Source organism: Culicoides brevitarsis, chromosome 1 (genome assembly GCF_036172545.1).
Source record: "Culicoides brevitarsis isolate CSIRO-B50_1 chromosome 1, AGI_CSIRO_Cbre_v1, whole genome shotgun sequence".
Taxonomy (NCBI): domain Eukaryota; kingdom Metazoa; phylum Arthropoda; class Insecta; order Diptera; family Ceratopogonidae; genus Culicoides; species Culicoides brevitarsis.
In genome coordinates this window covers 22,724,483-22,744,803 of record NC_087085.1, presented here as the reverse complement: position 1 = coordinate 22,744,803, position 20,321 = coordinate 22,724,483, and the positions used below count along the sequence as shown (strand labels likewise).

At 30.3% G+C, this 20,321-nt stretch overlaps 4 protein-coding genes across 7 annotated transcripts; 2 read left to right on the top strand and 2 right to left on the bottom strand.

Annotated features, from left to right (window-relative positions):
* Positions 1 to 9: 9 nt before the first annotated feature.
* LOC134833018 (proline dehydrogenase 1, mitochondrial) lies at positions 10 to 5,074 on the bottom strand. The gene is made up of 10 exons (XM_063847178.1): positions 4,986 to 5,074; positions 3,436 to 3,758; positions 3,251 to 3,372; positions 3,102 to 3,188; positions 2,610 to 3,041; positions 2,369 to 2,543; positions 2,144 to 2,305; positions 1,888 to 2,079; positions 1,130 to 1,307; positions 10 to 1,057 (listed from the first exon to the last, which is right to left on the bottom strand). The coding sequence occupies exons 2-10, from the start codon at positions 3,730 to 3,732 to the stop codon at positions 852 to 854; spliced, it is 1,851 nt and encodes a 616-aa protein (XP_063703248.1). The 5' UTR covers positions 3,733 to 3,758; positions 4,986 to 5,074; the 3' UTR covers positions 10 to 851.
* A 980-nt stretch (positions 5,075 to 6,054) lies between these two features.
* On the top strand, positions 6,055 to 11,994 carry LOC134830968 (monocarboxylate transporter 14-like). Of its 3 annotated transcripts, none has more exons than XM_063844608.1 (18): positions 6,055 to 6,182; positions 6,379 to 6,523; positions 6,647 to 6,688; positions 6,753 to 6,835; positions 7,054 to 7,243; positions 7,302 to 7,487; positions 7,550 to 8,058; positions 8,118 to 8,223; positions 8,281 to 8,370; positions 9,084 to 9,263; positions 9,326 to 9,451; positions 9,518 to 10,173; positions 10,233 to 10,416; positions 10,757 to 10,893; positions 10,978 to 11,053; positions 11,113 to 11,647; positions 11,707 to 11,807; positions 11,867 to 11,994. In XM_063844608.1, exons 2-12 carry the CDS (start codon positions 6,415 to 6,417, stop codon positions 9,655 to 9,657), a joined length of 1,761 nt encoding a protein of 586 aa, XP_063700678.1. In that variant the 5' UTR covers positions 6,055 to 6,182; positions 6,379 to 6,414; the 3' UTR covers positions 9,658 to 10,173; positions 10,233 to 10,416; positions 10,757 to 10,893; positions 10,978 to 11,053; positions 11,113 to 11,647; positions 11,707 to 11,807; positions 11,867 to 11,994. The 3 variants fall into 3 exon arrangements, with proteins under 3 accessions (XP_063700678.1, XP_063700670.1, XP_063700662.1); XM_063844600.1 differs by having other exon boundaries at positions 9,518 to 10,416; positions 11,113 to 11,398; positions 11,476 to 11,647; XM_063844592.1 differs by having other exon boundaries at positions 9,518 to 10,416.
* Positions 11,995 to 12,082: 88 nt separating this feature from the next.
* LOC134836901 (major facilitator superfamily domain-containing protein 6) lies at positions 12,083 to 15,329 on the bottom strand. Its single transcript, XM_063852177.1, has 13 exons — positions 15,126 to 15,329; positions 14,800 to 15,063; positions 14,539 to 14,733; positions 14,353 to 14,479; positions 13,786 to 14,121; positions 13,616 to 13,727; positions 13,516 to 13,553; positions 13,190 to 13,459; positions 13,041 to 13,137; positions 12,893 to 12,976; positions 12,725 to 12,829; positions 12,553 to 12,656; positions 12,083 to 12,494 (listed from the first exon to the last, which is right to left on the bottom strand). Exons 1-13 carry the CDS (start codon positions 15,212 to 15,214, stop codon positions 12,315 to 12,317), a joined length of 2,001 nt encoding a protein of 666 aa, XP_063708247.1. The 5' UTR covers positions 15,215 to 15,329; the 3' UTR covers positions 12,083 to 12,314.
* A 404-nt stretch (positions 15,330 to 15,733) lies between these two features.
* LOC134836789 (glycerol-3-phosphate dehydrogenase, mitochondrial) lies at positions 15,734 to 20,232 on the top strand. Of its 2 annotated transcripts, XM_063852009.1 has the most exons (16): positions 15,734 to 15,784; positions 16,428 to 16,529; positions 16,725 to 16,842; positions 16,910 to 16,948; positions 17,025 to 17,247; positions 17,305 to 17,468; positions 17,527 to 17,663; positions 17,724 to 17,881; positions 17,940 to 18,133; positions 18,365 to 18,559; positions 18,633 to 18,888; positions 19,077 to 19,230; positions 19,292 to 19,480; positions 19,682 to 19,708; positions 19,802 to 19,903; positions 19,958 to 20,232. In XM_063852009.1, the coding sequence occupies exons 2-16, from the start codon at positions 16,437 to 16,439 to the stop codon at positions 20,090 to 20,092; spliced, it is 2,184 nt and encodes a 727-aa protein (XP_063708079.1). In that variant the 5' UTR covers positions 15,734 to 15,784; positions 16,428 to 16,436; the 3' UTR covers positions 20,093 to 20,232. The 2 variants fall into 2 exon arrangements, with proteins under 2 accessions (XP_063708079.1, XP_063708080.1); XM_063852010.1 differs by lacking the exon at positions 19,682 to 19,708.
* Positions 20,233 to 20,321: the final 89 nt, after the last annotated feature.

Genomic DNA, 20,321 nt, shown 5'->3' with positions numbered 1-20,321 from the left:
ATTGTCTTTGTTTCTTATGGTTTTATACACAACATGATTAGCAGTAAGAACTAGTATTCATCTTCGTAAATTGACAATAGCCATATGAACTGTGTCTTCATGTAAAACATTAATGCATATTACTAACATTTCGGACAACATTAGAATTTAATAAATTATTTTTTTACTAAAAGTTAGGTAAAATACTTTGAACAAAAGAAAATGAATTCTATTACTGAGAGCATAAATGTATGATAAAATAAAATGATTAATATCATCACTAGAAATATTAATTGTAACAGTATGACACCTTGACACAAGGACTGAAAAATATTTCTGTCTTTTTATGAGCTTTAAAAAGGCTGTAAAGTTACAAAAGCAAGATAAAAGAAGGTAGAGGGATGAAAAAATTTATACATTTATACTGAGATAAAAAATATAACTAAATAATTTAAATTAAATTTAATAAACTACATATTTCAAATATGAACCGAAAATTAATATTTTTGCTTTTGTACTTTAATTAGGAAAAATTTTATTTGAAACAGAAAAATAAATATTTATTTTTAGAATAAGTACAATATAAAAACATAGAATTAGAACCAATTTACAAGCGTAAAAAGTTTATTACAACGTAAAAATAAAGCATTAAGTACCAATAATTTTAATATCACAATGATGTTGGTTGTAAAAATTAAGAAGTTGAGATATTGAAACATTAAATTATAAGCGTTTAACAGGTAAGCAGCATGAGATAGGTAGTTCTTATTTCTAAAAACATTTACGTAATAATAAACTGCACGGAAAGTTTAGTTTTTCTATTTGACTGGGTAACAACGTAAAAGCCATTGTAATATTTTTAAATAGACAATTTATATTGGCAAATAGTCTCCCTTTGGCTTATAAAAGATTTTTCCAGTTAGAATGCGTCTTATCAATTCTTTTTTCATCAAACGCTTTTCTTTTTGAATTTTCTTCAGAATACCTTTGTTCTCTTGAGCCCTTCTGGAAAGGTAAGGTAAAACTTCTTCAACTGGTCCATAGGGTACGTATTTGTACGCAGAATAACCAGCTTGGCCTATATTAGAAATTAAGTTATTTTCTGTTAAATTAACATAACAATAATAAGCATTGAGTGTATATCATTTACCCAAACTGAAAGTTATAGGATCTTGCATTCCTAATAGCTGACCAAAGCATATGACTTTGTCCTCTGGATGTATTCCAATTTCCTTCATTTTTTCAATAGCAAAACGCACAGTGTCCTCGTTATGAGATGCAACCATTATTGAAATTTTTTTTGGATCTTGTTTTTCATCTTTCAATATCTTAAAATATAAATATATACATATATGTATATTAAAAAAAATTTCTATGTTTTTGCCTTAACTACTTATTTCAAAATTTGAAAATCTAATGGAGCAAAATAAAAAAAAAGTTAAAAATTTCATCAAAAATTATAATTCTTTAGTCCTTTTTCTTGATTATTTCATAAAATTTTTTGACAATTATTTTTACGAATTTTTCCGTTTAAATATTTAATTAATAGAATCAATTTTAAATTATCAAATCTCGGGAAAGGGAAATGAAAACTGTATTTACTGGTAGGATCTAGATATTATGTAAAATTAAGATATTATGTAATGCAAAACGACTTTAATTGTCTTAAATAAATATATGTAGATACAATAAAAAACTAAAATATTCATTATTGACCAAAAATTGTTTAAATTTTTTTCATTTAGTATGAAAAAGTATTTCAAAACATTTTTGAAAAAATTTTGAAAAAAAATTTTTGGAACAAAAATACTGAAATAAATTTAATATCTATTTTAATAAATTTTTATCTATTTTAATATAAATATAAAAATAGATAAAAAAATATACAATTTGCAGATCAGAATATACCTTTATGCGTCTTAAACATTCTAACAAAGTTTTGTGATACATGTTTGTTGTGGCTTCAACATTCTCATTTATAGGATCTGGATAGCCTAATGCTATAGCACGAGCACGTTCTTGATCCATGTACGCCCCACGAACAAGTTTTGCTCCAAAATAAAAGTTTTGTCGTTTTGATTGTTCCAAATCTGTTGTGACCTAAGAAAAGAACATTGATAAACATTGAGGCTAAACAGCAATGAGAGTAGTTTCAACAACCAACCTCTTGAAATGCATTCTTAAGATAACATTGATAAGTGTTAAATACAATTGCCTTGTTAGTATTGTACTTTCTCATCATTTCCAAAGTAATTCTTGAGATAGCTGGTTGAAAGTAAGTTTGCTCAGCATCAATCATTATTCTAACATCCAGGTCTTGTGCAATCTATTATTTTGAAAAATTTCAATATTTCAATACACATAATTGATATCACATTACTATTGCTACCTTGACAATGTTATTCAACCTTCTAATCATATTCCGGAACATTTCTTCTTCTTTAGGAGATATTTGTGAAATTAACCTACGCATTTGTCCAGTCACTGGATCTGGTACTCTGAAAGTTTCATTCAATTGTGAATCTTCGTTGATGATGCCGGACCACGGAAAAAGATGTAAAATTCTAAAAATTGAACAGTGTTAAATAATTCAATTTTGGTGATCAATTGTTGTTTTTCAGACATCCTACCCCTGTTTGTCAGATATCACTTTTTGCAAAAATTCTTTAACATCTTTGTTATCTGCCATTCCTCCAAAATATTTTTCGAGATCTTGAATTGTTTTGTGGTGAGTAAGTACATTGCCTGTTCCACCGGCTATATCAATCATGTATTGACGTGTGCGCATAATAACTTCCGAAAGTTGTAACAATAATTGAGGACGTCCTAATGCCGTTAATTTCACAGCAGCTAATCCTGTTCCGTAAGTAGCGCCTTGAACTGCTTCTAAACATTTGATGAAGGTTTCCATATTCCGTTCGCACTGTGCTTCATTAAGGTAAAAGTAAGTTCTTGCACTCTGCACTTTAAATCGCCTATCAGCAAAACTTTTGTCAACATGATATTGTGGCAAGATTTCAGAGTCTTTAGGCTTATTAACTTCCATCGCTGAGACTGATGACCTATTTTATGATAGAAATATTTTTTTATTATCAACATAATTACTCCGATTCTTTTCTTACTCTAATTCGCGCTTTTCCGCTTCTTCTTGACTAAGGTCTTCTTCAACTGAGTAATCGAGGATAGGTTTTACCCCAAACGACCGTAATCTATTCATTATATATGGGTAATATTACTAAATACATTCATTTACTTGCACAAAAAAGTTCACCTTTCCAAAGTTGGAACTATCTTTATTTGGTCTTCTCCTGCAACAAAATGCCCATAAAAAGTCCACTTCATCAACATCGTAAATAATTTAGTGCCCAAAACGGCTTTCATAACTTTCATGATCTAAAAAATTAGTTGAATTACAAAAAAATAGTAACCAGAAAAAAAGATTTTAATAAACTTTACCTTCATATTGTTTTCGACAATGAAATCAAATGAACACACTGTGTAGACAAAGAGTCCGCGAATCAGCTCCATCGTTGTCTTACTTTTAAAAGCTGCAACATTGTCGTTGAATCCAAGATCTAATTTATCTCGTCTACCAGTTTTCTCCGGGTTCGTAGCGCTGTGCACGAAACAAACCGGCAATGTTTGTTTTCTGACGTGTACATTGCTAGATTTGGCAATTCTAATTGCAGATGGGACAATAAATAAGCTTCTGGAACCGTAAATACCCCTTCTAATATTATTAAACATTGCCATGTCAAGTCAAGAATATGCCTCGATCTCTGTTAAAATATGACACACACATAGATATTTTATTTTTAAGTACTTACTTATAAATTAGTAAAGTTATTCTGTTTTTTTAACACGTCAACTGAACGAGGCCGTTCGATATCAAATCGAATATTTAGTCCAAATTTTGTAAAAAAAACAAAACTATTTTTTCAAAGAATTCTTCCAGTTTTTTAGTATTTAAAAAATTTAATTAAAAGACTAAAAGGTTTTGTTTTGAAATATTTTTTATGTTTTTTTTAGATTTTCGAATTCCGTTACTAATTCGGAACAAATATCACAGTTAAGAATTTTACTTTAAAATATTTAGTAAAAGTCCTAAATGTATGATTTCGGTATTTTTTTTTTTTTTTTTTTTTGAATATTTATATTTACTGTCCCACTTATTCTTTTTATTCTAAATAGAGCATCGGATATAAGATTTGTTGTTCTTTTGGACTGGATTCGAAGTGGCTGACATACATTCTAACAAATATGTATATATATTATATATATAATATAATATAACGATTATGTAATTATAATATATGAAGTTGTGCCTAAAGTTCAATGGTGAAAAGCTGAGGTCACTTTTTCTTTTTAAAAGACGTCAACTTGATCGAGGCTCAAAATGATTCCAGAAAAGAGCTATGACTAATCTAAGTACACATATGGTTGCTAAAAAGAGTTAAAATAAAAATAACAAAAAGAATGTGGATTATTAAATAGGATTGTTATTACAGTGTGTTAAACATATATGGTGCAAGTTTCTTGCGAACTAAAATTTTTGTATATTTACAACAAACATACAAAAACATATTTAACGTAAACCACTTATATAGTTTCAGAATTATAGAAAATCAATTTGGCAGTAAGAGGTTGTTTCCATTTTTGGAAGGTTTATTATCATAATAACATAATTTAAGGCAGATAGTTAGTTATAAATATTTCAATGGGATACCAAGTAAAGAAGTTAAAATTTTTTCCATTCAAATTATTTGGTATGAGTTTTTTGAACAACTTATTGTAGGAATTTTTCACAAATTATTTTTTGATGTGATTTTTTTTTTAATTGATGCCTATTTACTTATTTTGCAACCCTACTATTTATGAGAGATTCTCCACAGCTTTCCTTTCTTTTTGCTACAACCGAATTGCAACACGTTTATATCCATCTATCAATTGATTCCATGAAGGAAACTTATAGCGGTATAACATATTTTTTTAAATAAAACTATTACCAAATTCCCTAAAATGTTAAAACTCGTAATTTAGAATTTTTCACGATCCAACTACTGTTTTCGTTTGTATGTAAGCCTGTTTAACATGCTAAACGTCAGGTTTTCATCATAAACTACCCTTTAGTAAGAAGTTGTGTTTTTTTTTATCGCATAGAATATATTTTATTGAAAGTGTTGACAAGTTCTAATCAAAACACATGATTTTTTTAACAATTTTTTAAACTAACATAATATTAACTATAAGTTCATAAATATATTTTGCTCTCCTTTCTTATTTGATTTTTTGTAGTATATGTTTGATATACTACTTTGTTTTTGGTGTATAAAAAAGTCCCATTTCGTGATACCCTATCGAGAAAACGTCGAAAAATTGTCAGAATCAAAGGCGGTAAGGTGCTAAACGACAGTAAACTTTCCAAAGAATTCGAATTCAAGCATAAAATTTCCCGGCTTGAACAAAAAAATCTGGAGCCCAGGCCTCAAAGTTCAGAAAAATGACAAAAAAATGACATTTTTTGGGCAAAAAAGTATCCTTATTTTTATAGCCGAGAAATTTTTGAAAAAAATTAAAATTTTTCAAAACAAAATTTTTTTTTCTGGAAGCCAAGGGCGGATCCAGAGAGCTATTAGAGGACTCTGGGAGGGGGGGGCAAATCAATAAAAAATCGACTTTTTTGTTTATTTTCGGCTCTTTTATGTACATTTTGAGATACGCCCTATGTTTACCCAGCATATGAAGAATGGATAAATATCTCTTATGAGCTAAACATCGACTCGGAACACAAAAGGACTTATGTAACAAACATATACTACAATTCGAATTTGCTTTGCTAATTCAAGGTACTTTATATATGTATCTATAGACTTAGGTTACCATCATAACAACGAATCAACATTAATTTTATGTATTTAGATTTACGTTTAATTCTATTCTTAAAAGTGTTTATCCTTGGACATCATAAAATTAATTATCAAAAAATTAAATGTTTGAACCAAAATTATCAAGATGCTTTTTTCAAGTACTTGAATTTAAAAAAAATCTCTTTTGGCATCACTAGATACTTAGACACACAGTGGATAGCAGTGTTGGGATCGTAATAGTCATCTAGAATTTCATTTCTGGCTGTCATTGTGCAGCGTAATATTTATTTCCAAGAAATAAATTTGATTTTTGAAGACTACTTAATTCATTTAAACGTAAGTTAGGTGGTGATATAGATTTATTCAGCTCTAAAAATGAATTAATACAACGAGTCAGTTTATTTTTTTCACTAATGTTCTTGAATTGGCTGAAATAATTTATGTCATTGTTGTACAAGCTTTACATAATTTTATAATTATAGTTTCCACTTTATTATATTTAACACTAATAGTTTTATACATATTTTTAAAGTGAAAAGTGATTATTAAGGTACTTAATTCCAACAAGATGGCAAATAAAAATAAAGTTGCTTCGACTGATGCACCAAAAGAGAAAATGGGGTTTTTAAATAAAAACAATGAGGTGACCTCTATCTCAGTGATTGTGCCCCCAGATGGTAATTATTCAGTTTATTAACTATGCACTTTTCTTAATCTTTTATTTTGCTAATCAAAACACCGAGTCAATCATTAGACAACATGTAAAAATATATATAAAAGAATCTTTAATGTTTTTCTAGGTGGATGGGGCTGGATTGTTATGATTAGCAGTATGTTATGCAGTAAGTAATTTTTATGTGCTTTTCATATAGAATAGTTTTTCAATGTTTGTTCTCATTTTTACAGATATGGTAGTAGACGGCATTGTATTTAGTTCAGGAATTTTGCTCGATAGCATAGCAAAGGAATTCGACTCTACCAAGGCTAAAGTAAGAATTAACGCAAATTAAAGGTGCCTGGTTCTCATATGTTTTTTCACATTATTATTATTATCATTATTATAAAATTGAATTTATCAATTAAGTATGAATAGTTCATCTTTATTACTCTTTTGAGTAAAAGAAAAAGGCGTGAGAAGATTATTCAAAAGGAAAGGAAGTTTACATTTTGAACAAGTGGCGTTCCTAATATATATCACAATTGAAAGGTGGCTTTCGTAAGTTCTCTTTTGAGTGGATTTTACTTGCTAGGAGGACCTTTAGTAAGTGCGTTGGCCAATAAAGTAGGTTTTCGAATTACTACAATTATAGGATCAATCACTGCATGCATTGGATTCGCAATATCTTATTTTGCGTCATCCATTTACTTTTTATATTTCTCATACGGAGTAACAGGAGGTACAGTGTAATTCACGATGAATCTTTTACAAATAATTAAAATAATTTTTATTTACAGGACTTGGATTCTGTCTTATTTATATACCTTCTGTGCTAAGTGTTGGTTATTACTTTGAGAAATGGAGAGCTCTTGCTACAGGCATTTCATTGTGTGGCTCCGGTGTTGGAACTTTTGTGTTTGCTCCATTGACAGAAATTTTACTTGAAGAATATGGATGGCGTATTACACTTGTTATTCAAGCTGGTAAGCCATAAATCTGGCATACCTACGATACAATAAAAAAATAATGTCTATTTTCATTTCAGTAATAATACTTTTTTGTGCACTATTGGGAATAATGTTCCGTCCACTTGAACCAACTATAATTACAAGCGAAACTAAGAATGACTCTTCTTTGAAAATTATTGATGTTAGAAGACCGCATACAGATAAAAGAACTGCTTATTCAATGCCAACAAGTGCTCACACAACTTGGATTAAGCATAATCAATCGGTTTACCCTAAAGCAACAGATATTTTCAGCGCAAAAGATACTGCTGAGTTGTTCGAAATGAAAGAGTTACAAAAAGTGGAAGAAGACGATATTATCAATGATGAAGATACTAATAATTCATCTAGGACCGCCCGTAGACATACGTTATCTGAAAAAGATGGAAAGCATATCTATATTAGGAAAAGATCGTCGGGCCCACTTAATCGAAAAGATATATTCTTTTCTGGATCACTAAACAGAATTCCGCAGTACACGTCTCAAAGCTCGCTTGGATATCACCTTTCCGTTACAAATTTACCTGAAAAGAAACAAGAAAAAGAGGTTAATATAAAATTTAAATTAAAGATTTTGTATAATAATATTACGCGTATATTTTTTAGAAAGCAAATATTGTTATGAAGACCTTATCTAAACTTTTAGACTTTTCAATTTTAAAATCACCCTCGTTCCTCTTATTAGCGTGGAGTGGATTTTTTACAATGTCAGGTAATTTATTCTATTTATTCGTATAAAATACGTAATTGTTTTTATTGAATTATAAAGGTTTTTTTGTACCATTCATCTACATCAATGCAAGAGCCAAGACCGATAGTTCCATGCAAGGTTGGGATATTTACCTGATCCCTGCCATTGGTAAGTAAAGATTATGATGTCATAGCAAAATAATTAATTAAAGAGCAAAGGAATTATATTCTTTAACGGATATCCTGCTTTCTTTCCTACATGAGATTATCCGACAATGTCCGACATATTTTAAATTAGAGTTAGGCAAGTACAATTTCAAAAAATGTTTCACATTATTTTGAACCTTAAAAAGTAAGGAGGTGGGAGTAATGAATAATGATAATGGAAAACAATGATTTTAATGATTTTCCATCTTTTTCACTATTTTTAAAGAGTTTTAATATTCAATTGTGTGCTTTAAAGACATTTTAAATCTTTTATTTTAACATTTATACAATTTTATAAAAACAAAATTTTTTTTTTTAAATTTAAAAAAAAAATTTTAACGACTTTTTTGAAATTTAAAAATTTTTGGCAAATTCCAAATTATAAATTTTTTTCTGTGAAAATTAGTCTAACCCTTTGAAAAATTGCAAAATATAACAAAATTTATAGATTTCAACCAATTTTTGATAATTTTTTGTCATTTTTCGTATGTTTTGAAGGTAAAAATATTTCAACACCATTATCATTATTCCCTCCTTAGATTTTCGGAAAAAGTTAGGAGGGAGGACATGTGAAACATTTTTTGGAATTGTACTTGCCCTTGCTGAAAAATTTCTCATCTCCTTGAATACTTCACAATAGTTAGTTTTTCAACGCACTGTTTCTTGCTCTTTCAGGAATTTCTAATACCGTAGCAAGAGTATTATGTGGCTTACTCAGTTCATCAAACAAGATAAATGCATTACTCTTGAACAATATCTTCATATCATTGGGAGGTATTGCTACAATATGCAGTGGATTTTACTTAACACCTGTATGGCAAATAGGATATGCTATTGTCTTTGGTTTTGCTATAGGTATAAAATAAAAAATGGCCCAATAATTATAAGTGTATGTATAAAAAAAATCTCTTTTACAGCATGCTTTTCAGCACTTCGTTCTATTATTGTTGTGGATTTGTTGGGCTTGGAAAAATTGACTAATGCATTTGGTATGTTGATGATGTTCCAAGGAATTGCTGCAATACTTGGTTCTCCTCTCGCAGGTTTGTACATATGTGGTAACCAATTTATCAGAAAGTTTTTTTTTATTAATAATTATTTCCATACAGGTCTTTTCTTAGACTTAACGGGAAGTCATGATGCTGCATTTTATTTTGCTGGCGGTTTAATTTTCTTTTCGGCTTGTTTGTGTTACCCATTAAATTATATGAAAAAAATGGAGCAAAAACAACAGAACAATGACTCTTAAAATAATAACATGGTTTTAATTTTTGTATATTATTTTATTACAATACATTTCTATTAAAACTAAACTTTATTTTTTTAATGAACTGAGAATTGCATTAGCACGACATTCCCGATGATTTAATTAGCATGAGGTAGGGGATAACAATTATTATAATTTACCTATACTTCATTATATTAAATGACGTGACAACAATATTGATTTCGTAACTATCTTGTATCTGGCATTGTACTAAACCTATCTAACGCTATTTCGGACGAGTAAGTTTTTAAAACGAAAAGGAAAAATGAAGTGGAATATTTTTTTCAAAAACTTAAAAAAAATCGTGTACTTTTCTTTATTTTTTTATGCGAGTTACATCATAACTGCTACAATCATTGATGCATATGAGAACAACTCTATCAGCTTAGTTATAGAAAATTTAAAGCCTAATGAGTTACAAGAATTTCCTTCAATTGCGGCTTGTGAAATTGGTTATACAAAAGAAACATACTCTGGCATGGAGGACTTAATGGAGCAGTAAGTGTAATAAAGTATTATGGATAAGTTTTTTTTCCATTAGTTCGTTGAAAAAACAGATGGAAAAAGTCAGAATCGATGGAATACAACTATGATGTTGAGGATTTTATGTTGCGTGTAGTTTTTCACAATTTGTATAATCATGGACCAATCGCTCCATTTTGCTTAGCTTACATGGATTGCAGTCGGGAATCAACATGTATCGGATGTCCTGATACTGGATATATTAAATATGCAGCAAAAGTAAATCAGTCAGGTTACTCCAAATTGAATTCAATAGTTTTACCCAGAATTGCTTTAATTTACATTGTATGAACATTTGATTTTAGAATTCCTGAATTCAAAGCACAAAAACTTTTTACATATTTTTTATTTAAAAATCTTATTCGTGAATTTAAAGTTAAAAAAGGATTTTGCTTATTAAAATGTCATTCATTAATCCCTACTTGGATTTTCAAACAATATGAGGTTGTACTTTTGCCTTACTCTGTTTTTGGACTCTAAAATGAGACATATTGGGAATCATTTGGAGTGGCCTTTTCAACTTGTTTTACCTGCTAAAAACATTCAGTTAATTTATTAGATTCGAGCAACATGTGAGGAAATGTTTGGTGAATGTATTTGGAATAACGAACGATTTAATTGCTGTAAATATTTTTTGCCCTTGCCTACTACCGTTGGAACATGCTACATGATCAATTCTATTCAAACATCGCAACGGTATGAAAAAACTTTTAAAAAAATAAGCAAATAAAAAATTATCTTCTGATTTTTTTTTTTTTTTTTTTTTTTTTTTTTTTGAAGAAGTATGTTTCCTATGAAAGTTGGAATAAAGACGGTCTCACCAACTTTGCATGTCACGTTTAAAAAAGCAACTTCTGTATGATTTTTTAGTACTTGTTTTATGATTTGTGAAATAACCAAAAAAATTCTAATTAGGTTTATGTTCTTAATGAAGAAGAAATACCCCATATTCTCTTAACTTCAATGCAATTTCTGCTAGTACCCGAAGGCTATTCTGCAAAAGTACTATTAGCGGAACGACATAATGTAAATGACGCAGAAACAATAAATGTTGACCCGCAAAAAAGAAGCTGCCGACTGCCAAAGGAAAAATATGATTCACATTATAGCTCATATAGCTATAGTGTATGCGCTACAAATTGTTTGAAAAAAATTCAGTTACAACATTGTAATTGTTTTCATCACAATTTTATAGTAAAAGGTATTTTTGTATCACAAAATAATTTAGATTGATTGGCACATATTTTTTTATCACTACATATATTTACAAACATCTAGATACTGACTTGAAGCAAACTTGTAATTTTTCTGGAATTGCTTGCCTTGATAGGGCAAAAATTATGTCACCGCAAACTACTACTCTTCAAGAATGGTCAAAGAATGGAATTGATTGTAAATGTTTTCAGTCGTGCGGAGAAAGCGAATTTAGAATTATATCACAGTCTGCATCGTAAGTTTTTCTTTAAGTCTTAACATCTGGACACATTTTTTTTTGTTTTTGTTTTATAGAAGTCACGATTCTGACTACAGAATATTAAACTTATCAGTTGACGCTTGGCCTTCATTTCGATATCGGAGACAAATTGTTCGCAAGCCTATTGACCTTGTTGGTATGATGTTGGTCATCTCTATAATGCCAAAAATCTATAAAAATTATTTTAAATTTTAGTTTCAATAGGAGGAATTGTGAGCTTATTAATTGGAGCTAGTTTTCTGAATTTGATAGAAGCTGTGCTCCTTCGGTTGAAGAGAAATAAACAAAAATTAAGCAAGCCATTTAAAAAATTCTAATCGAATCTAAAAAAAATCAAGTTTTTTGCACTTAATTTTATGTAATAAATACACTTGATAGAGGATACATCACTGTTTGTTTTATTTCATCGACATGGACCTTTAGACATCTATATTTGTTTTTTTTTTTTTTTGATATAATCTTATAATATTTCATAATATACCTAAAATACGCTAAAGTATTTGCAAGCCAATTATATTAACAAATGAAGCTTTAATTTAATGGATACATTTTGAAAAAAATTAATAAATTTTAATTGGCATGCAATAACATTAGCTTTAGTATCTATGTTGATATGTATCTGTTTTCATCGACATTTCTGTTACTAATAAGATTGAAATGGATTAGCAGAATTAGGTACATTTAAGTTTCCATCTGCAGACTGTTGATAATAATGTTGTTCATCGACATTTTGTAACTCATTTAGTCGTGTACTAGATAGGGCCTTTGTAATTGGATTACTTGGTACTCCATGAGGGGCTAAATGAGAGGTTTCTTCGGCCAACTGAAAAGACACATTAATCTTTGAAAGTTACGTTTAAGTGATCTAAAAACCCATTTACCTGATGAGGATCTTCAGAAGCAGGAATATTAGAGACAAATCCTTGATCTTTTCGGTAAAAGTTAATAAAAACGAATCCACCAAATACTAACAAACAACCGATTCCTGTGAACGAACATAGAAAAATTAGTTATGTATGTGTGCAATTTCGTTCGATATACAATTTTTTATACCATAGAGACGAAATGTGGCAGCAGTTCCGATTGAGTTTGATAAAAGACCTCCAAAAACCGCTCCACAACCTCTTCCTAAACCGTGATGAAGACCTTGAAGTACACCTAAAATGAATGAAAATTTCAACAAACTGAACAAATATTTTGAAGGAGTGATCATAAAAATACCTTGACTAGAACCACGTAGTGCCTGTGGCGTGTTGTGAGCTATGTATGAGCAACAAGCTGCCCAAACGGCTGCATGGGTAATACCTAGTAGATGACAAAAAAGTTACAACAGACAGTATGTTAAAATTAATATTCGGCAAAGCCTTACCTTGCATTAATTCAAACGGTAGTACCCACCAAGCATTTTTCACGAATGATATATAAATAAACCGTATAACATTTCCAAGTAGACCAAGACAAAGCACCTGTAAACACATTTATTAATGAAAACGTTTGTATTTATTGAGCAACACTTACCTTAACATGACCAATTTCAGAAATAAGTTTGAAGCTAAAGAAGTACGCAATGATTTCTGACACATGATTGATGATTGATGCAATGCCAAAAAGTGTAGGAGATCCTCCGTAATCTTGCAAGTGCCAGAACAAAAAGGTAAAAATCAAACCAATACCGAAACCCATAAACCATGCTACAAACAATACAGATATGCATTTGATATCTTTTAGTTGCTGCAAAACTTTGAGCCAGTCTGGCATTTCGGTGGTTGTTTGCGCAAACACTTTTGTCTATAAATTAAGCAATGAGCAAGTTATTGTAAATACATAAATAAACTAAAGCTTACCTGATCAGATACTTTTGTAGTGCTTGTTTGAGGAATGTCTAAGAAGACAACATATAAATCAAATTAATTGTTCTCATTCAGAATTAAATAAGTTATATACCGTTATTGGTTGCTAGAGTGGGTAAATTCAATTGTACTGCAATTTGATTCTGGAAGTCATCTTCCTTGCTGTCATATGGCTGTTGGTTTGTAGTTTCTTGATTTATATTAACCTTTATTGTAATTAGAAGATATGAAATAAAATGGAAACCCTTTCTGGAGTATTCTTACATTAATACTGGTCGGATATTTTATTTGTGTTGCTGTTATTAGAGCCGCACCCATCAAAACTGAAAAGGTTGCAAAACAGATTGTGTAATTGCGCTCCAGTTTAAGTGGTGCGCATGGATGAGTCGTAAATGAAGTAGAATTGTCGAGTATCATTCCCATGAAGAACATTGCCAAGCCCCATCCAAGTGATCCGAACATTCTTTGATGACCGTATTTGTCCACATCTTCACCCAAAATAGTAATAACGGCAGTATCTGCAAGAGTTATTGCTGGAGCAGAGAAAAATTCTCCAATTGCAACTAAGAGGAATAACAGGAAAAAGGCCCGTTGAATATCCTTGAAGTATAAAAAAAATTGTAACAAAAATAAATTTCAATTGTAATTTCATAGAAAAATACGAAGAGCTTAAATAGGATAAACCGTATGCCGATTTTTATTTAGTTTGGATATTTTTGTAAGCTGCATTTTTAGGAGAAACTTAAATAGAATTTTAAAATGCTCATATTGTTTTTTCATTGTTTGATTCTTATGTACGATATATCCTTTTGAATTGTATGTAGATTTTACCTCAACTCTGTAAACAACGGAGCTAAATGTTGGAGTTACGAAGTTTTTGTGATCCTCTTTTTTGTAATTCCCTATGTAGTTTATCTTGTGTGGTGTTTGTGAACTGATTCCCAGATTATACATGATACTATGAAAAAATAGGTAAGCAAACATGTAACAAAATAAAATTAGACTCGTTGTTCTTACTGCTCTCCATATGTAATAATGTTCTTATCATTCGGGTCACCAGGATGGTACTGACCGGTTTGTTTAATGACATAATCAGTTTCATTGTATTTACTTAAGCATCCAGAAGCAGGTGGTTGAATAAGTCCTAGAGGAAGCGTAAATATAATCCATGCTGCCAAGGATCCAATTAATAGTGTTTTGCCTTTTTGACTCCTATTTTCCAAAAGGAGAAACCATAATAATTATTTAAGGATTCATAATTTTATAATACAATTTTACCTGTCAGCATATCCCCCCCAAAATGAAGATGATATAAATTCAACAAATGGCCGAATTCCTACTAACAAACCACACTGCAGAGGATTCAATCCCATTTGTTTAAAATAAATTCCCATCAAAGGAAACAAACTACCGAATGCAGAATAGAAGAAAAAATAAAATGTTTTTATAATAAATAATTCTTGGTCTGTATTTCCGAAAAGCTTTTCAATTAGGTCATATCGTCCACGAATTTTGTTGGTCGCATCTTTGGCTTCCGGGTACCTACAGTGCAAAATAAAAATTAAAGCTTATTTTTTCATTTTTGTTACAATTGAAATTTTTACAGAGTTGGATCCACTTCACCCTCCTGATCAGGATCTTGTCTGGGACGTAATTCAATGCCGTGCATTGTATGATAATCATTACTTTGCATCTTTTGAAATTAATTTTTTATTGCTTTATGTTGGGAAAAATGAAAATTAAATTAAATACTGGAATTTGTCGAAAAATAAAACTTTGCAATTATAGAATTTTCCTTTGACGAAAGAAAATATTTTTGTACAGCGCATGACTAAAATATTGATTACCCCGATGTGTTAGAAAACTCAAAGTATGGTGCCGTAACACAACTCCCTTTTTAACATATACCCAACTCCTCTTACCAGTATTTTTTTTTATTAAACTTGATTGCATTAAAATAAAGTCAAATTATGCAAGGAGCATCATAAATCATATTCTAAGATAATGACTTTGATTTGAAATCGATTTAAATTAAAATCAACGAGTTAAATACTTAACAGAATTGAATAATAAACGCGCGACAATAATAAGAGAAATGCATAACAGAGAAAAAATAAATGTGAGAATATTTTGAGTAACAGAAGCTGCTCTCGCGAATCAGTATTAGGTATCTATAGCAATTTTTAATACATACCTACATATGTTTTAGTAGATTTCTGAACGTTAGATAGGAAGGTTGAATATTATAAAATAAAATAGTTTTGTAAGAAAAAAAAATGTATTATTTTGTGACTTTGCATAATTAGTCTTCAAAATTAATTTGTTTTGTTTACTACAATAGTGTGTATTTTGTATATAGTAATGAAAAAAATGCCAAAATGTGTCTAAATTTTACGTGATAAAATATTTTTCATGAAACGGAAAAATATGTTTACATGATTTCATTGAAAACAATTGGTTTGTATGCAATATTATTTTATTATTTATTATTGATAGTAAAATTTACATTAAAGTTTCAAGATAACTTCAAAGTTACATAAGGTTAAGATTGCTGCACTTGTGCAGTTAGCCATTCTATTATGTAAGAACGTGAGTTTCGATACTCTCTCTGTTTAAGAGTGATGCATTTATAAAACGCTGTTTGCAAGAGAAAATGAATGCACATATGCATTTGTGTATACAATCCTATTATTTACTCTATGACTTTCATGTCAAATAGCTTGATAAAAAGAATCTTTTCGATTTAAGTTATATTTTTATGATATATATTTTGAACAAGTTCAAGATTGCATAAGAAGTTTTGCAATTACAAATAATGAGTCTCTAATTTTCAGTAAAACGCTATTCTATTATTTTTTAATCAATTCATATGGCACATCATTGATTGCACTATATTTGCCATTTAGATTTCAAAAATGGGGAGCCGACTTCGTTTTACAGCCTTTACACTATTGGGTGTGGGTGTTGGAACTTATTTGACAACAAAAGAAAATCCAGTTTTGAAAGAGGTAATGCTTCATGAACTTTTATTCTTGAGCTGATCGGTATTTACGAAAATAAAAGTGCTAATTAATTGTTCAAAATTTATTCATTAATAAATATGTATTTACATACATAATTTATTAGTATTTTAAGACCAGAACAGTATCTAAAATTAAAATTAATTGTGATTTTTTACGAAAATATTTTATACACGCTAAAAGGCTGCGCTTGAAGCTCATCGTCCACCAAAACGTAAGAGGACCTTACCTTCTCGCGCCGAGCAACTGAAGGCTTTGCAAAGTGGAGATGTATTTGATGTCCTCATCATTGGTGGTGGAGGTTTGTAACTAAAGTTTTAATGCTTGAAAAAAAAAATAATAAAAAAGTTTTTTCTCATCATTTTTAGCTACTGGAGCTGGATGTGCTTTAGATTCGATTACCAGGGGTAATTCAATGAATGCAAAAACAAAACAAAGGAAAAAATTTAACAAAAGAAAAAAAATAAAATAATATGTTTACAGGATTAAAAACAGCATTAGTTGAAGGAGATGATTTTGCTAGTGGAACATCTTCAAGATCTACAAAATTGATTCATGGTGGTGTCCGGTATTTACAAAAAGCTATTCTCGGTTTAGATTTTGAGCAGTATCGAATGGTGAAAGAAGCTTTGGCAGAAAGAGCGTTTATGTTGGAATGTGCACCTCATTTGACTAGACCATTACCTATCATGTTGCCAGTTTACACGTAAATACACAAACGGGGTCCCAGATTCATAACTAATATTTCTTTCTTTTTTTTTAGTTGGTGGCAAATACCTTATTATTGGGCTGGAATCAAATGCTACGATTTAGTTGCTGGCGATAGAAATGTGAAGAGCTCATATTATTTGTCAAAATCAGATGCATTGGAAAGATTTCCCATGTTGAAAGGAGATGCATTAAAGGGTGCCATTGTGTATTATGATGGTAGAATTTTTTCTTAATTAATTTTATAAACACAAAATTACAAATATTTTTTCTAAAGGCCAACAAGATGATGCAAGAATGAATCTCGCTGTTGTTTTAACTGCAGCAAGACATGGTGCAGCATGTGCAAATCACGTCAGAGTTACTGACTTGATCAAAGACTCTAATGGAAAACTATGCGGAGCGAAAGTTAAGGTGAAATAAATTACCCATTTTTAATATGATATTGGATTAATTTACGTAAATGAAAATCAGGATAATATATCAGGAAAGGAGTGGCAAGTGAAAGCAAAATGTATTATCAATGCAACTGGACCTTTTACCGATGGAATCAGACAGATGGACGATCCTTCTGTGAAAAAAATTTGTGCTCCTAGCTCGGGAGTTCACATTGTACTTCCACAGTATTACAGGTTTATATTTCCCCATTATGTTTAACCTAAAGAAAATTATATTGATTGCTTTGAACAGTCCCGAACAGATGGGCTTACTGGATCCATCGACTTCCGATGGAAGAGTTATTTTCTTTTTGCCGTGGCTAAAAGGCACAATTGCTGGAACTACTGACACACCTTGTGAAGTAACACATTCTCCAAGACCAACTGAAGACGAAATTCAATTTATTCTAACTGAAATCAAGAATTACTTGAATAAAGATGTTGAAGGTTTGTATTGATGTCATTTCCACTACAAAGTGATACAATAAGTTTAAAATTAATGAGAATTTCGAAATCCACTTTTCTTCAACTAACGGGAAAAATAGTGCAATGGGTTTGATTTTCTCAAAATATGTATTGAACTAAAAATAACATTTCAAAATTTTCCATATTGTATCACTTATGATCTCGATCATACTGTCCGTCAGCTTTTATATCTCATTTAAACCCATATCTTAGTACGCAGAGGAGATGTGCTATCGGCCTGGTGTGGAATTCGACCACTAGTGTCTGATCCAAATAAAGGAGATACTCAATCGCTCGCTAGAAATCATATTGTTCATGTAAGCGGATCTAATTTGGTCACAATTGCTGGAGGAAAGTGGACCACATACAGAGCTATGGCTCAGCACACAATTGATGCTGCCATTAAAGGTAAGTTATATAATTAACGATAATAATAATTGTATATTACGTGACAATCAATTTTTGGTTTTTCTCTAAACAGCCTGTAACTTAAAACCTGAAAGAGATTGTCAAACAGAATGGATTCGCGTTGAAGGTGCCCAAGGTTGGACTCCTACTATGTACATTAGATTGGTGCAAGATTTTGGATTAGATATGGAGGTCGCATTACATTTACAGCAGTCTTATGGAGACAGAGCTTTCGCTGTATCTAAGATGGCTGGCCTTACTGGCAAGCGTTGGCCTATTATTGGACGAAAACTTCATCCAGAATTCCCTTATATTGATGCGGAAGTTAGGTGTGTGTTTTATTGACCAAAAGTCTTTCTTTTTTTTTTTTGTATAAACAAGGGTTCATCTTGCATCTTCCCTAAGTAATGAAGTAATTTTTAAAAATTCTCAAATACTATACATGAAAATTTTATAAAAAACGTGGATAAATTATTCATAAGTTTTTAAGTTTCGATTAATTTACCAACATTTTTAGATATGGTGTACGCGAATATGCTATGACTGCCGTAGATATGATTGCTCGTCGTTTGCGGTTATCATTTTTGAATAGTCAAGCTGCAATGGAAGCTCTTCCAGGAATTATAGATATTATGGCTGAGGAACTTAATTGGTCAGACAGTGAAAAACAAGTGTGTATTTGTTTGTTGTAATTTTCAATTTGATTTACTTTAATTCGACATGTTTTTACAGCGTCAACACAAATTGGCGTCTGATTTTCTAGCTTTAGAAATGGGACTTGTAGTGAACAGAGTTTCGAGAGAGAAGATTCCAATCAATTTGAACGATTCAGAAATTAAAATGTATAAAAAGAGATTCGAAATCATGGATAAAGACAAGAAAGGATTTATTTCGATTAACGATATTCGGCGAGGATTGAAAGTAAGGCTATGGTTTTATATAGGTTTTAAGATCTTAAATTATTTCACTAATTTTTCGAAAAACGTCCTATATTGACTACTTTTGTTAATTGTAGTATATTTTAAACTCCTTGTGTCTTTTTGAAAGTACTTAATTCATTTTGAAGTTTTCTTGTACATTTTATCATAATTGTAACTATTTGTTTGTCTCTCTCTTAAATAGAAGCATTCGCACTCTGGATCTCCCGAAGTAAGTTTTGAATGTTTATGTAACTAAAAAAAATATATAAATGTCTTGTATTTATTTACTTCTATATGTACTAATAATTTTTATTGTTCTCAGCAATTTGGAGAAGAAGTATTGTCAGGCGAGGAACTCCACGAAATTCTACGCGAAATCGATACAAACATGAACGGTCAAGTTGAAATCGATGAATACTTGCAGGTACCTTATTTCTTTAAGTAAATAGTATATTTTATTAAGTTTTCTATTTTTAAGATGATGTCTGCAATTAAATCTGGAGCAGTCGCTTATTCTAGATTTGCTAGAATGGCAGAGCTAGAAGAACAGCAACATGAAAAGGATAAGTCTAAAACTAAAATCTCCGTTGAACGCTCTGGGGGTGGACTTTAAATTGCGGTAGATAAACTTAATTTTTCTGAATAGCGTTGAAACTTCAGTTATGAATATTAATTGAAAAAGTTGTACTTCTTTATCATAACGGTATTTTTCAAAATCTGAACTTTGATGTAATAAAAAGAACTCTTTGAAATTACAAATTTGTTTGATTTTGCTGATTTTCCATTCTTTTGACAAAAAGAAAAATAACTACCTTTTTGTTTAAATCGTCTTAAGTTATGTC

Bases quoted from the DNA above. Each gene is read 5' to 3' on its own strand.
- LOC134833018 (XM_063847178.1), bottom strand. From the start codon at position 3,732: ATGGCAATGTTTAATAATATTAGAAGGGGTATTTACGGTTCCAGAAGC. The intron at 3,189-3,250 runs GTGAACTTTTTT...TATAATGAATAG, and splicing joins ATAGTTCCAACTTTGGAAAG to ATTACGGTCGTTTGGGGTAA. The intron at 1,308-1,887 runs GTATATTCTGAT...TTATATTTTAAG, and splicing joins AATGTTTAAGACGCATAAAG to ATATTGAAAGATGAAAAACA.
- LOC134830968 (XM_063844608.1), top strand. From the start codon at position 6,415: ATGGCAAATAAAAATAAAGTTGCTTCGACTGATGCACCAAAAGAGAAA. The intron at 6,689-6,752 runs GTAAGTAATTTT...TCATTTTTACAG, and splicing joins GATTAGCAGTATGTTATGCA to ATATGGTAGTAGACGGCATT. The intron at 6,836-7,053 runs GTAAGAATTAAC...CACAATTGAAAG, and splicing joins TCGACTCTACCAAGGCTAAA to GTGGCTTTCGTAAGTTCTCT.
- LOC134836789 (XM_063852009.1), top strand. From the start codon at position 16,437: ATGGGGAGCCGACTTCGTTTTACAGCCTTTACACTATTGGGTGTGGGT. The intron at 17,248-17,304 runs GTAAATACACAA...CTTTTTTTTTAG, and splicing joins ATCATGTTGCCAGTTTACAC to TTGGTGGCAAATACCTTATT. The intron at 19,231-19,291 runs GTGTGTATTTGT...ATGTTTTTACAG, and splicing joins GGTCAGACAGTGAAAAACAA to CGTCAACACAAATTGGCGTC.
- LOC134836901 (XM_063852177.1), bottom strand. From the start codon at position 15,214: ATGCAAAGTAATGATTATCATACAATGCACGGCATTGAATTACGTCCC. The intron at 13,138-13,189 runs GTAAGTGTTGCT...ATGTGTTTACAG, and splicing joins CTGAAATTGGTCATGTTAAG to GTGCTTTGTCTTGGTCTACT. The intron at 12,977-13,040 runs GTAAGGCTTTGC...GTCATCTACTAG, and splicing joins ACCGTTTGAATTAATGCAAG to GTATTACCCATGCAGCCGTT.